Here is a 14,667-nt window from a genome sequence, read left to right on the forward strand (position 1 = left end):
TTTTTTGAGATAGAGTCTCGCTCTGTCACCCAGGCTGGACCTCTTAAAAATGAATATGAAATTGGATAAAATAATAATGCTTTTTGTTTGTTTGTTTGTTTCTGTTTTGAGACAGTCTTACTCCATCGTCCAGGCTGAAGTATAGTGGCGCAACCTCGGTTCGCTGCAACCTCTGCCTCCCAGGTTCAAGTGATTCTCCTGCCTCAGCCTCCCAAGTAGCTGGGATTATAGGTGCCTGCCACCATATCCGGCTAATTTTTTTGTACTTTTGGTAGAGACGGGGTTTCACCATGTTGGCCAGGCTGGTTTTGAACTCCTAACATCAAGTGATCCGTACACCTCGGTCTCCCAAAGTGCTAGGATTATAGGCGTGAGCCACCACACCCAGCCAATAATGCTTTTAAAAGATATCCCGTGCCTCTAAGAAACTTATTTAATATTTAGAAAAGTCATTGCCATCTCAGTGGGTCCACCAGGAAGAGGCCAGATATGTGGGTTCCTAGACAGGTGGTCATTAAAGAGGCCATGGAATCTGTCTACTGAGTGGTTGAGAGATATCAAAATGGAATCCTATATTGAAGAGCTAAAGGATTTCCAAAATCTGTTATCCCAATATGAGACTTAGAGAATAATCTCTGAGGTTTCACGTTCTTTGGAGAGAGAAGAAATTACGATGACCAAATTAATTAATAGTGGTCTGATTTTCATGTGTTTAAAAAAACTTTGATGCTGCCAAGTAGGTGGGCAATTTTACACACAGATTATTTTTTCCTACAAGATAGTAAAGTATGTGAACAAGAAAAGGTTATATTAGCACCAGGACCAACGCCACTGTTCCTCAAGACGCGAATATATTTTTTTAGAAATCTAAAAAGCACCACCTAGAAAGTTATTGTTTATTTTATTCTCAGGGAGGAAAATAAATATAAAGGCACTGTCTCTGGAAAATTTGGAGTCTGGCATATAAAGAGGGCAGACCTTCACTGCGATAAGACAGGCATCTATGCAATATGGAAACAACAGCGACAAAGGTTTGAATAAAGTGAGTGAAATCATGGGGTTCTGATATTGCAAACTCTTATTCCTAAGGCCTCCATTGGCCCTAACTCTGTGACCTCCCAACACCTAAATTTCTTACAGTTGAAAACTTTAATCTGTGATTAGCAATTTGGGACAATTTAATACAGTTTCCCAGCCTTGTGATTTTTTATGCTGTTCTGATTGAAGGAAGATATCTCTCAGGACTATATCTCTTTTCAGACAAATGAGACTATATCTCTCTCCCACACATACCTTTTCATGACGTCAATCACATCCTGCGGAAAAGATAGAAAACATAAGTCAAGATAGGGTTGCCAGATTTAGAACATAAAAGTGGCTAGTTCAATTTGAATTTGGGATCAACAATACTTTTTTTGTTTTATATATATGACCTTTGCAATATTTAAGATACTCTTATACTAAAACTATTATGTTTCTTTTATCTGAAATTAAACTTAAACTGAGCATCCTGTATTTTGTCTAGCAATGCTTAAGAGTGATAAGCCCTCCTGTCTTACAAAGTTTTATCTACCTTCCTCCCCATACTCTTACTACCCCTGGATATGGTGGGAAGAAAATAGATAGTCACAGACTGGGGACAAAGTGTGGAGATAAGATTCAGACTGACCACTGCAGAGGACTCAGATGAGGGAGTTAGGAAGGTGCTTCAAGTATCTCAAGAAGGAATATATTTTAAAAAGAGGGAGAAACTCTAATATTTTTATACATTTTAATGACATAACCTCATTAATTAATTGTTTTTATTTTATACATCAACAGACACAAAATGGCAAAATATGTTTGCCAGATATTTTTTCAGGCTTTAGGGGTTCAATGATGAAAATTAATAATCAAAGTCCTTAAGAAGTGTGCTGTTGCCGTGAGAGTAAAAGCAAGCAAGCACCTCAAGTAAAAGTTTGTCTGGCCTCCATGTACTCACTCTACATGCAACTAAACTCTACTGTAGGTGATCTCATCCATTTTTCAGTATGAAACAAGCCACAGGGGCAAGTAACTGAGTAGGTCTTAAATGTGACTTACTATTTCCCAACTATTTACACCCCACTGTCCAGAATAGTGTCAATGTCGACTTAGTCATCATCTTAGAAACTATAAAATTTTATCCTGGATTCCGACATTTTATTAACCTAGACTAGTTTCCATTTTAACTGTTTTAGCTGTCTTTTCTTTCTCACCATGACCTTTATTTCCTTTATTTTTTTGAACAAGTATGTACCAATGTATTTGGTCTCCCTGCTGTCTGATCTGACCTCCTTTATACCAACAAAGAATTTACCTCCAGTTGACTTCACATCCTCAGAAAAAGTTTCACTGCCTGTATTAGCCTTTTGTTGTTATAATGTCTGACAAAACCCAACTAAAACTGGTTTAAATTTTAAAAAACAAATTCAAGGGGTCAAGTATAATTTTACTCATAGCTGGGTTTTAAACTAAAATCTTGTCATCAGAATCTGGTTTTCTTCTAAAATTATACTTTATACCTATTATATTGACTTATTTTCAGATTAATTATGGCATCAGCTTGATTATCTTGGTTTAAATTATTATCCCTGATATGATACCCATCAGAAAAGACAAATTCTCTTTTTACTCATGACAGTAAAATGCTAAGGCATGCAAACCATTGACCCCAATTGAGTCAAGTATATATCGTAAAATAATAACTGTAAGCTTGGTAAAAATATAAGAATTGGCTATAATGATTTGCCAGAACTGAGTAACATACATGCCTAATGCCACTAATTTTGTCTACTTTAACCAACTACAGGGAATGAGATAGGGTAGTGATGGTTCCTCAAAAGTTATTGTAAAGAAACAATCAAAAGGAAGAGAGTTTGGACAAACAAATATTGTCCTCTATGGTCCATTCCTCAGCTGTCTGCCACCTCTTCACCCTTATTACCAAACTGTTTGCAAAAAATGGCACATTCCGCAGCTGTCTGCCACCTCTTCACCCTTATTACCAAACTGTTTCCAAAAAATGGCACAATATAATACAATGGCTACAATAACATTAAAAATAGATAACTTATACCATATAACCACTATAACTAAAAATAAATCAAAGACCTAAAGCTATAAAACTCCTAGAAGAAAAGGGGAAAATTGCATGACATTGGATTTGGTAGCTATTTGTTGGCTATGATATAAAAAGTAAAGCCAATGTGAGAAAAAAATAAACAAACAGAACTTTACCAAAATTAAACTTTAAAAAAATCACTGAAGTTACGAAAAACACTATGAAGAGAGTGGAAAGCCAATCCACAGAATGGGAAAGCATAGTTACAAATCATGTGTCTGATAAGGTATTAATATCCAGAATCTGTAAATGACTCCAACAATTCAACAAGAAAATCAACATCCTGGCCGGGCGCGGTGGCTCAAGCCTGCAATCCCAGCACTTTGGGAGGCCGAGACGGGCGGATCACAAGGTCAGGAGATCGAGACCATCCTGGCTAATAGGGTGAAACCCCGTCTCTACTAAAAAATACAAAAAACTAGCAGGGTGAGGTGGTGGGCGCCTGTAGTCCCAGCTACTCGGGAGGCTGAGGCAGGAGAATGGCATAAACCCGGGACGCGGAGCTTGCAGTGAGCCGAGATGGCGCCACTGCAGTCCAGCCTGGGCGACAGAGCGAGACTTCGTCTACAAAAAAAAAAAAAGAAAATCAACATCCATTCAGATAAAACCTCTCAACAAACTGGTAATAAAAGAGAACATCTGTTGGGGTCCGCGTGTTTCCTAAACAAAGGAATGAACACACAAGACAACACAAGAGGAGACAAACATGGCGGCCGCCCCGAACTACACGCTCTGCTTTATTTTATACAGTCGTTTGTGGAATGTTACCAAGTCACCCGGAGACACATTGTTGTTTTTCTGACCTTTCTCTGAGCTTCTGAATTTCCAAGATGTTTACATATAAACAAGCCCCCAGGGTCTGCTATTTGCAACTGAGGCCAGTCTTGTAGGCTCCTTTGTCCTCCCTGTTTGCAGAGGAGGAATGCCCAGCTTCCTTTGCAGGAGCGGGACTTATAATATTAATGGGGGAATGGCCTGCTTCCTTTGCAAGAGCAGGATTTATAATATTAATGGAGGAATGGCCTGCTTCATTTGCAAGAGCATATAGTCCTCTACAAACATCCTCAAAACTGATAAGAAACATGTATAAGTAATATACAGCTAATATCATAATTAATAGTGAAAGTCTGAATTACTTCCTCCTAAAATCAAGAAAAAGACTAGTGTGTGTGGTTTCACCACTACGGTCAACATTGTAGTGGAAGTTCTATCACGTGCAATAAAAAAACACACACACAAACACACACAACAACAAAAAAGAAAGATAAAAAAGAAAAAAGGAAAAATAAAAGGAAATAAGACATCTAGCATGGAAGAGAAGTAAAACTATATTTGTTTTGTAGAATGATTTATTTTCCTTTGCGTATATAACCAGTAGTGGAATTGCTGGGTCTAACAGTAGCTCTGTTTTAAGTTCTTTCAGAAATCTCCAGACTGCTTTCTACAATGGCTGAAATAATTTACATTTCTACCAACAGAGTACATGTTCCCATTACTCTGTAGCCTCACTAGCATCTCTTAACTTTTGACTTTATATTAATAGCCATTCTGACTGTTGTGAGATGGTATCTTGTTGTGATTTTGATTTGCATTTCTCTGGTTATCAGCAATGATGAGTATTTTTTCATGTTTGTTGGCAGCCTGTATGTCTTCTTTTCATAAATGTCTGTTCATGATTTTGCCCATTTTTAATAGGACACTTTGTTTTTTTGCTTGCAAAGACATGGAATCAACCCAGGTATCCATCAATGGTAGACTGGATAAACAAAATGTGGTACATATACACCATGGAATACTACATGCCGTAAAAAAGAATAAAATCATGTTCTTTGCAACATCGACACAGCAGGAGACCATAATCCTAAGCAAATTAACACAGGAACTGAAAATCAAGCACTGCATGTTCTCACTTACAAGTGTAAGCTAAATATTGAACATACATGGACATAAATATGGAAGTAATAGACACTGCAGGCTACACTAGGGAAGGGAGGAAGGGTGTGTGGGCTGAAAAACTACTGATTGGGTACTATGCTCATTACCTAGGTGATGGGATCTGTATCCTAAACCCTCAGCATCACACAATATTTGCATGTACCAAACCTGTACATATACTCCCTGTACCTTAAATAAAAGTGAAAATTTTAAAATTAACTATATTTATTTACAGATAGCATGATTAGGTATGTAAATGATCTCAAAGAATATACACAGAAACACAAACTACTAAAATTAGTAAAAGTTTAGCATGTGGAATAAATATTAAAGTTTTGAAAGAATAAAACCCATGACTCAAGAATTTTATATTCAGAAATTTTGTCCTGCAATAATGAAGAAATACTTTGCCATAAATGTTAAAAGACGTTCAGGGGAAGAAAAGATTGTATGTCTGAAATTCAGATCTTCACAAAGAGAGAAAGAGCACTGAAAAAGAAATAAAAGTAAAATAAAATATTTTATTTTTCTTATTCTCAACTAATATATAAGATAATGGTTTAAAGTAATAATATCAACAATGTAGCAGGTGATTACAGCTTATGGATAAGTGAAATGGATGACAGCAATGCTACTCAAGATTGAGGATACTCTGCTCTAAGGTACCAGCACTACATGTGAAGGGGTATAGTGTTATTTGTAAGTAGACTTAGATTAGCTGTAAATGCGTATTACAAACTCCAGAGCAAGCACTAAGCCTATATATATATATATATAGTGATGTATAGTGTTAATTATATTTTTAAAAATATGATTTTTATATATTATAAAATGTTTATTTTTTAATAATTTTTATATTTTCAATATATATGTATGTTCTTATATTTACATATACCTTTATGTATATTAGTTATGTATATTACATAACTAATAAGCTAAGAGAGGAAAGAAAATTGAATAATATGAAATACTCAACTGAATAACACAAAATAGTTAAAAGTAAAAGAGGGCAGAAAAAGAGAGGAAGGGAAAAAAAGCAAAGAACAAGTAGAGTAAATAGAAAACAGTCAAAAATGGTAGGCTTTTTAATTTTCTGGGATTGCTGTAACAAAGTAGCACAAACTATATGGTTTTTAAACAACTGAGATTTATTCTCTCACAGTTCTTGAATCTAGGTCCAAACTCAGGATATTGGTAATGTTTGTCCCTACTGTAATCCGTTCCATGCTTCCCTATTAGCTTCTGGTGGTTGCTGGTACACTGATTTTGGACTCTGGGCTTTCAGAACCATGAGACAATTTTTTGGTATGTGGTTTTAAGTCACAAAGTTTGTGGCAATTGCTTACAGCAGTCACAGGAAACGATTACCACTATAGTTGTACCCAAACAGCACACTATATATCAACTGATCTAAATGGCATTCATAGAATATTCCATCTAATAGGCAAATATCTATTCTTCTCAAGCTCACATGGAAAATTAACCAAGCTATAACACATTCTATACCACAAAATACACTTTAACAAATGTAAACAACTGAACTCATACAAAATGTTTTCTTAGACGGCAATAGAATTTAACTAGTAATCAATAACGGAGACCTGCAATACTCCAAAATATTAAGCAACACTTTAAAAATAGGCTTAGTTGGCTTTATTGGTAAATTGATGAATTCTACCAAAAGTTGGAGAAGGAAATTATCAAAATTCTCCCCAAATTTGTTCAGAAAACGAAAGGAGATGGACTACTTTGTAACTCATTCTATGAGGTCAACATTACCCTAATCCAAAGCCAAGTAAAGACATTATGAGAAAGGAAAACCAAAAACCAGTATCTCTCATGAACACAGATGCAAAAATTATCAACAGTACATTAGTTAAACAAATCCAGCAAAATATATACAAAAATTGTGCACCACAAGTAAGTGGAATTTATTCAATGTATGCAAGCTGGTTCAATCTTTGAAAATTGATTATGTAATCTACCACATCAATAAAGAAGAAAAATCATATGATTATATCAACTGAGGCAGAAAAGCTGTTTGACAAAATTCACACACTTCATGATAAAAACTCTCAGCAAACTAGGAATAAAGAGGAAGTTTCTCTGCCGGACGCACCTGACTGAGGTCAGGAGTTCGAAACCAGCCTGCCCAATATGATGAAACCCAGTATCTATTAAAAATACGAAAATTAACCGGGCGTGGTGGTGGGCGGCCTGTAATCCCAGCTGAGGCAGGAGAATCGCTTGAACCAGGGAGGCAGAGTTTGCAGTGAGCTGAGATCGTGCCACTGCACTCCAGCCTGGGTGAGAGAATGAGACTGCATCTCAAAAAAAAAAAAAAGAAAAAAAGAGGAAGTTTCTCAACTTCATTACAAATCTAAAAACAAAACGACTCCTATAGCTAACATCAGGAAGTGAGAGACTGAGTACTTTCCTCCTAAGGTCAGGAAAAAGGAAAGGATATCCCCTCTCTCCATGCCTACTGAACATTGTACTAGAAGTCCTAGTTAGTGCAATAAAATAAGTAAAGACACATGAAAACTATACAAACTGCTGGCCGGGCGTAGTGGCTAATGCCTGTAATCCTAGCACTTTGGGAGGCCAAGGCGGGTAGATTGCCTGAGCTCAAGAGTTCGAGACCAGCCTGGGCAACATAGTGAATCCCTGTCTTTACTAAAATACAAAAAAAAATTTAGCCAGATGTTGTGGTGTGTGCTAGTCCCAGCTACTCGGGAGGTTAAGGAGGGGGAATTATTTGAATCCAGGAGGTGGAGGTTGCAGTGAGCTGAGATCATGCCACTACACTCCAGCCTGGGTAACAGAGCAAGACTCCTTCTCCAAAAAAAAAAAAAAAAAAAGAAAGAAACTATACAAACTGGAAAATATGAAATAATTAACTTTATTCTCAGATGACATGATTCTCTATGTAGAAAATGCCAAAGAATTGATATTTAAAAAAAAACTCTTCTATGACTAATAAGTAATAANAATATCAAGTATTAAAAAGGATGTGAAGAACCTAGAAACTTTTTATATTGCTTTTTATAAGCTTTTATATTGTTACTCATATGGAATGAGTAACGACTTTGGAAAACAGTACAACAACTTAAAAATTTTACATAAACTTGGCCGGGCGCGGTGGCTCAAGCCTGTAATCCCAGCACTTTGGGAGGCCGAGACGGGCGGATCACGAGGTCAGGAGATGGAGACCATCCTGGCTAACATGATGAAACCCTGTCTCTACTAAAATACAAAAAACTAGCCGGGCGAGGTGGCGGGCGCCTGTAGTCCCAGCTACTCCGGAGGCTGAGGCAGGAGAATGGTGTAAACCAGGGAGGCGGAGCTTGCAGCGAGCTGAGATCCAGCCACTGCACTCCAGCCTGGGCAACAGAGCAAGACTCTGTCTCAAAAAAAAAAATTTTTACATAAACTTAAGATATAACACTCTTAAAATCTACTCAAGATAGATGAAAACATGTTTGTATGAGGACATGTAAGTGAGTGTTTACTGTAGCATTATTCATAATAGTCCCTAACTGGAAAATATTCATATAGCCACCAACTGGTGAATACATAAACATAATATGATATATTCAGATAATGGAATAGTATTAGCAATAAGAAAGAGCAAAATGCTGATACATACTGCAATATAAATAAACCTCAAAATATTATGCTAAATTAAAGATGCCAGATGCAAAAGACTACATGTTGTATAATTCAATTCATATTGAAAGGTCCAGAGAAGCCAATTATATACAGACAGAAAACAGATTGGCTGCCAGGAGGTGGAGGTAGAAGCAGATATTGACTGTAAACAGGCATGAGAAATGTTTTTGATGTGATGGGGAAGTTCTAAAACTGATTTGCTCGTGGTACAAATAATCTTCTCTCCAAGCTCAATTTTTTACACTGCCTCTCATAAGTAAATAATAATGGGAATTTCCCTTGCCATTCATACACTTAATTATCTCTGTGATTCCTGAAATAATGGGCATAAAAGGCTCACTGCCTGGCCAAAGGAACCATTTAATGTCACCACACAGAAGAAAGCCTAGAGACAGGGAAGGGAAGGAAAATCAGCCTCTGTGTATTTCTCCTAGTCTCATATATAGATGCTCCATCCCAAGTCTTACCTGCAGCATCTCTACTGACGACCCCTTCAACCTCCGCTGGAGATCTGAGATGAGCTTGCTGGCATCCTGCCTCTGCTGGACCAGCTGGTCTCTAGCTGCTGCCAGGTTATCCAGCACATTCACCTCACCTTCCTCCAGCTTTTGCAGCTCTTTCTGCTCCTCACTGTCCAAGATGACTCTCATTTCATTGAATCCTTTCAGAATCTTCTGTCTCTCGATCTGGATATAATTCTTGGGAATGAGAAGAGAAAGAGGCAGTCAGTCTGGCTGGTTGAAGGCCTGCTTTGTATGAGCCTGGGAGCCAAGATAAGAACTGTTTTCCTCACAGAGTTCTCAAAAGGAATGCGAGGCAAAAACCAATACACAATTTCTGGTGAAGCCATGCTTTTCTATTTTTTAACCGGAACTCCTTCCAAAGCAATACACTCAAGTCTTTTATTGAGGCCTAATCTAAGACAAAATGTGATGCTTGGGTGAGGCTTGGATTATAGACACCTATCCTGAACAACCTTGCCTTTCTCTCTCTTAAATCCCTCTACCTGGTTGGGCACAGTGGCTCACGCCTGTAATCCCAGCACTTTGGGAGGCAGAGGTGGGCGGATCACGAGGTCAGGAGATCAAGACCATCCTGGCTAGCATGGTGAAACCTTGTCTCTACTGAAAATATAAAAAATTAGCCAAGTATGGTGGCACATGCCTGTAGTCCCAGCTACTTGGGAGGCTGAGGCAGGAGAATCGCTTCAACCGGGAAGGCAGAGGTTGCAGTGAGCCGAGATCACTCCACTGCACTCCAGCCTAGATGACAGAGCGAGACTCTGTCTAAAACAAACAAACAAACAAACAAACAAACAAAAAATTCCCCTACCCAAACCACCTAAACAGGGAATCCTGGGTCTTTCCCCAGGTTGTTTACTGGAAGGATTGGAGCCTCAAACCTGATGACACAAATGGAACACAGGATTCACAGGAAGCATTTTCACAGGTATTTCCCTCCATGCCTTCACTTCCAAATATTGTGTTGATTTATGATATGTCTGCTCTCCAGCCCCCAAACTCCAACAGGGAAGGAATTAAATGAGACCTAATCAAATGACTTCTATACTTGTTAATTCTAGCATAGCAAAGGGGAAGTGGTCTCCTTGTGAGAGAGCCCAAGGTCCTGCCCAGATTCCTGTCTAATTATCCCTTAGGAGGTGTCTCCTCCTGCCTTCCAGATGGTTCTCTCTTGTCTGATGTCATCTTCCAGCTTCTCAGCTTCTTGATCCTCCTTTGTCAGCTTCTGCAGGGCTGCCTGCAGCTTTTCCTGTGAGAAAGAAATTATACCAGAGTAAAGTTTTGAGTTTTCTCAGCACCTGGATAGAGGATAGCAAGGAAGAAATAAGATTGCTCTCAGAAGGGACTAGTTTACAGAAACAGTGGGGCTGGTGATTAGAACCTATGGCATGGGGGAAAATCTGAGGAGATGAACGTATTCTTTATTACTGGATGATGGAAGTTGCCATCCCCTTATCAAGAGTAGCCTGATTCTTTTCCTAGAGAAAAAGCAGACCCTGCATTAAGGAAAGACTTCCTTTCATTGCCACTCTTGCCACATCTAACAAGACATGTTTCCAAAAACACCTTTCTTCTCTGAGGGACAATTAGAGCTTATCTTACAAAGCAATTCTCCATTCATTCAACTTTTCCTTGCTAAAAATTTGTACTCTTTTAAATAAAACAATGTGCAAATAAAAACTGTCCTTCAGGCTTCAGAAACTAAGCAAAGAGTTTGGAAAGAGATCACAGGGTTCTCAGTTCTATGGTGAAAAGGGGAGTAAAGCAGGACAAAAAACTTGGAGATTTCACATCAGGTACCATCTTCTGCTCTCTGCTTTCTCTTCCTCTACCTTGGAGCCTACCTGACATTCCTTGACCACCTCGTTTATGCGGAATGTTTGGTGACCTTGGTGTTCCTGAGACAGTTCACAAACCCAGCAAATGACTTTTCCATCCTCCTTACAGAAGATCTGGAGTTTTTTTCCATGGTTCTCACAGATGTCTCTCTGCTGCCCCTCCTGTGGGCTCATCTTGACCTCCTTGACTCTCTCAACTATGTTGGCCAGATGCCGATTAGGTCGGAGCTTCCCAGGCTGGAATCTGCTCTGACACACAGGACAGCTGCTTTCTCCTCTTGAGATGGTCACTGACTCCTTGATCTTTGCAGTGATGCAGGTTTGGCAGAAACTGTGGCCACAATCTAGGCTCAGAGGTTCTGTTAGGAGCTCCAGGCAGATGGGGCAGGTCACCTCCTTCTCTATGTCTACCTTTACTGAGAAATCCATTGCACTGCTCCGTTGGCTTCTTTCTGTCTTGACTCTTGAACTTCTTGGTCAGAAAATCCTGCGGTGCTGGGAATGTTGAAGGGGACAGGGTAAGAAAAGCAGGAATAGAAAGAATATTGCTTTTACAGAGATTTAGAACAGGACAAAACATTAATATTTAACAGAGAAAGGAGAAAAGAAAGGCAAGAAGAATAAACCAATGATAGAATAAAACGGGCTTTGTAGTAATTTGAAACACTTTATTCTTAGTTTTTGTCTCAGGACAAATTTCACCCCATCAAGGCAATTATTGTTATTTTCTCTTCTATTGGAGAGGATAAACTGAGGCTTTTTTACCAAGAGGTTCATGTAACCCATCATTTATCCTGCCTTTTGTTCCCCAACCCAAAACACATTTTCCATGTTAAATGCACTAAACACATCCCTGCCCCTGGGCTTTCGCACATGCTTTTCTCTCTGAATGACGTGATTCTATCCCTAATATTTGCATGATTCACTAACATTTGCATATTTTTAAGCTACTGAGTTGTATTTACATAGCATCAAACACTCTCATTTTTAAGTGTATAATGTGATAATTTCTGCTAAATTTGTGGAACTATATGACTGTTACTGTAACCCAATTTAAAATTATTTTTACCACCTGAAAAAAAAAAAAAAAAACCCTAATGCCATCACTCCTATTCTGATCCCAAGCTCCAGACAATCACTAATATCCTTTGGGTTTTTAATCAATTGATAAAAATAGAATCATAATATATGGTCTTTGGTATCTGAATTATTTTACTTATACTGTTAAGGTTTATCTCCTCTGCTTTTTCCACATGTAAAAAACACCTCCTCAATTAAACTATCAAATCTATGACTCCTCAAGGCTTTTGCGCTTGCTCCTCTCTCTGCATAAAATGATCCTTCCCCTGATGTTAGCAAGAGTCACTCTTACATTTAATTCAATCTCTTAGATGTCCTCTTCTTAGGACATACTATAACTTACTTATAGCAAAACCACCAGTAATATCACTCACTGCACATTTATCTTCTTATTTTTACTATGTAATATATAAGATTGTTCCTTAAATGTCTACTTCTTCCTCCTGAAAAGTAATCCATTCATAGACATGGGACTGTTTTTGTTCACTGATATGTCCTCTGTACCTAGAAGAGTGAATCACATACAGGAATAAAATGTTGAACGAATATTTAAAGCTACAACTTCCTTATCCCTCCATAGATGATTAGACCTTTTAATCAGATTTTCATCTTTTCTTTCCATCAATTAGCAATTTCCCAATAGCTGAGCTTTGGGACCGTGATTATGGTTTCCAGTGAAGAAGAGTTCACATCCTAACACATCTACCCATAGCAAGTCCTCCCATGACCTCACACTCACTCCCCAAAGACATACACACACACACACATACCACCGCAACTACCACCACCACCACCATCACAATAAGAAAATAATTTTATCGTGAAGAATTTTATAACCAGTTACAATTTAGAAATAATTTTGACTTCTTTATTCTTCATACAAAATCCTTGAGAAAGAAGAATACTCCCTTTCTTCAATAGAATTAGGTAAGTTACAAAGATCACTCCTTCTAATCTAATAGGCAGAGTAAGAGTGAATGTATTGTCTCCAAGGTCCTCCTTCAGAGTTCTCTCCACTACTGTACAGATTTAAACAGACAACAAAGGTAAAGGTTACAACAGCTATACTGATACCCAGTGCTATGGAGGTATAGAAATAGAGAGATCCAGACCAGCTATGTAGTTCTGGGGCATGCTGTGGTTTTAAATGTTGAAATTTCACCTTGGCCTGGACATATGGCAAGGATGATGGTGATAGGAATCTAAAGGTGTATATCTTTAGGGAACAGGAAAAGAGGCTAAAATAGTTATAGGATCACACACACGACATAGACTCAATGAATATACATTTTAAAGAACCATCTGCTGGTCATGGGAGAAAAGTCTCCATCCATAAAGGAGGCCAAGTATATTGAGAATATGTAGCGGAGGGATAAAGTCTGTCCTGTTTCTCCCCAAATGATGTTGAAATCCTAATGTGTGAATGTCCTTTTATTTGCAGATAGTATATTTAAATACTATTTAGTTACCATGTGCTCATTAGGATAGACCCTTATCCAACATGACTGTGTCCTTATCAAAAAGGGACATTTACACACAAGGAATATGCTAGGGTGAAGAAGAAAGCAGAGATCAGGGTGATGCGCCTATAAGCCAAGGAATGCTAAAGGTTTCCAGGAAACTATTATAAGCTAGAAGAGAGGCATGGAGCAGATGCCTCCTTCATAGCCTTCAGAAGGAACCAGACCTGCCAACACATTTTATCTTGGACAACTAGCCTCTAGAATTGTAAGGCAATATATTTCTGCTATTTAAGCCAACCACTTTTGGTACTTTTTCTACGACAGCTCTAGAAAACTAATACAAGTGCTTATTTTTCTTGATTTATTCATTCTTTAGTCTAACATTGAAGAAATGTAGCCCCATTGAAACCCTTCCAACCTAAGACAGGTAGACAGACAGACACATAAACAAAATGCATGCTCCCCTTTGAAGGTGGCACAAATGTAGGAGTTTTTATGACACGGTGAAGGCTAACTAGGTCCATAGCTTCCTTATTTCAGAATACTCTGATTACCTGCACAGAAGCTTTCTGTATGTGTACAATTTAGATTAAAAAAAAAAAAAATGGCCAGGCACTGTGGCTCAAACCTATAATCCCAGCACTTTGGGAGGCTGAGGCAGGCAGATTACCTGAGGTCAGAAGTTTGAGATCAGCCTGGCTAATATGGTGAGACCCCCGTATCTACTAAAAAAAAAAAGAAAATACAAAAATTAGTCAGGTGTGATGGCAGTTGCCTATAGTCCCAGCTACTTGGGAGGCTCAGGCAGGAGAATCACTTGAATCCGGGAGGCAGAGGTTGCAGCGAGCTAAGATCACGCAACTGCACTCCAGCCTGGTGACAGAGCAAGACTCCGTAAATAAATAAATAAATAAATAAATAAATAAATAAATAAACAAACAAATAAATAAATAAATATTAAATTAAATTAGAGTGGCTACACAATAAGGAGAAAAACTACTATAAGGAGTTTAGCC

The 14,667-nt window shown here is 38.2% G+C and overlaps 1 protein-coding gene across 1 annotated transcript in view; it reads right to left on the reverse strand.

Moving 5' to 3' along the window:
* The window catches only part of TRIM22 (tripartite motif containing 22), a 20,932-nt gene that overhangs the window by 3,645 nt on the left and 2,620 nt on the right, over positions 1 to 14,667 (reverse strand). Inside the window, exons 2-5 of the mRNA XM_017887308.1 lie at positions 11,115 to 11,603; positions 10,424 to 10,519; positions 9,217 to 9,447; positions 1,294 to 1,316 (exon numbers count right to left, since the gene is read on the reverse strand). Coding sequence (XP_017742797.1) covers positions 1,294 to 1,316; positions 9,217 to 9,447; positions 10,424 to 10,519; positions 11,115 to 11,537 — 773 coding nt within the window. The 5' untranslated portion in view covers positions 11,538 to 11,603. The remainder of the gene's footprint in view (positions 1 to 1,293; positions 1,317 to 9,216; positions 9,448 to 10,423; positions 10,520 to 11,114; positions 11,604 to 14,667) is intronic.

This window comes from Rhinopithecus bieti, unplaced genomic scaffold, assembly GCF_001698545.2.
Source record: "Rhinopithecus bieti isolate Rb0 unplaced genomic scaffold, ASM169854v2 scaffold_17182, whole genome shotgun sequence".
Classification (NCBI taxonomy): Eukaryota; Metazoa; Chordata; class Mammalia; order Primates; family Cercopithecidae; genus Rhinopithecus; species Rhinopithecus bieti.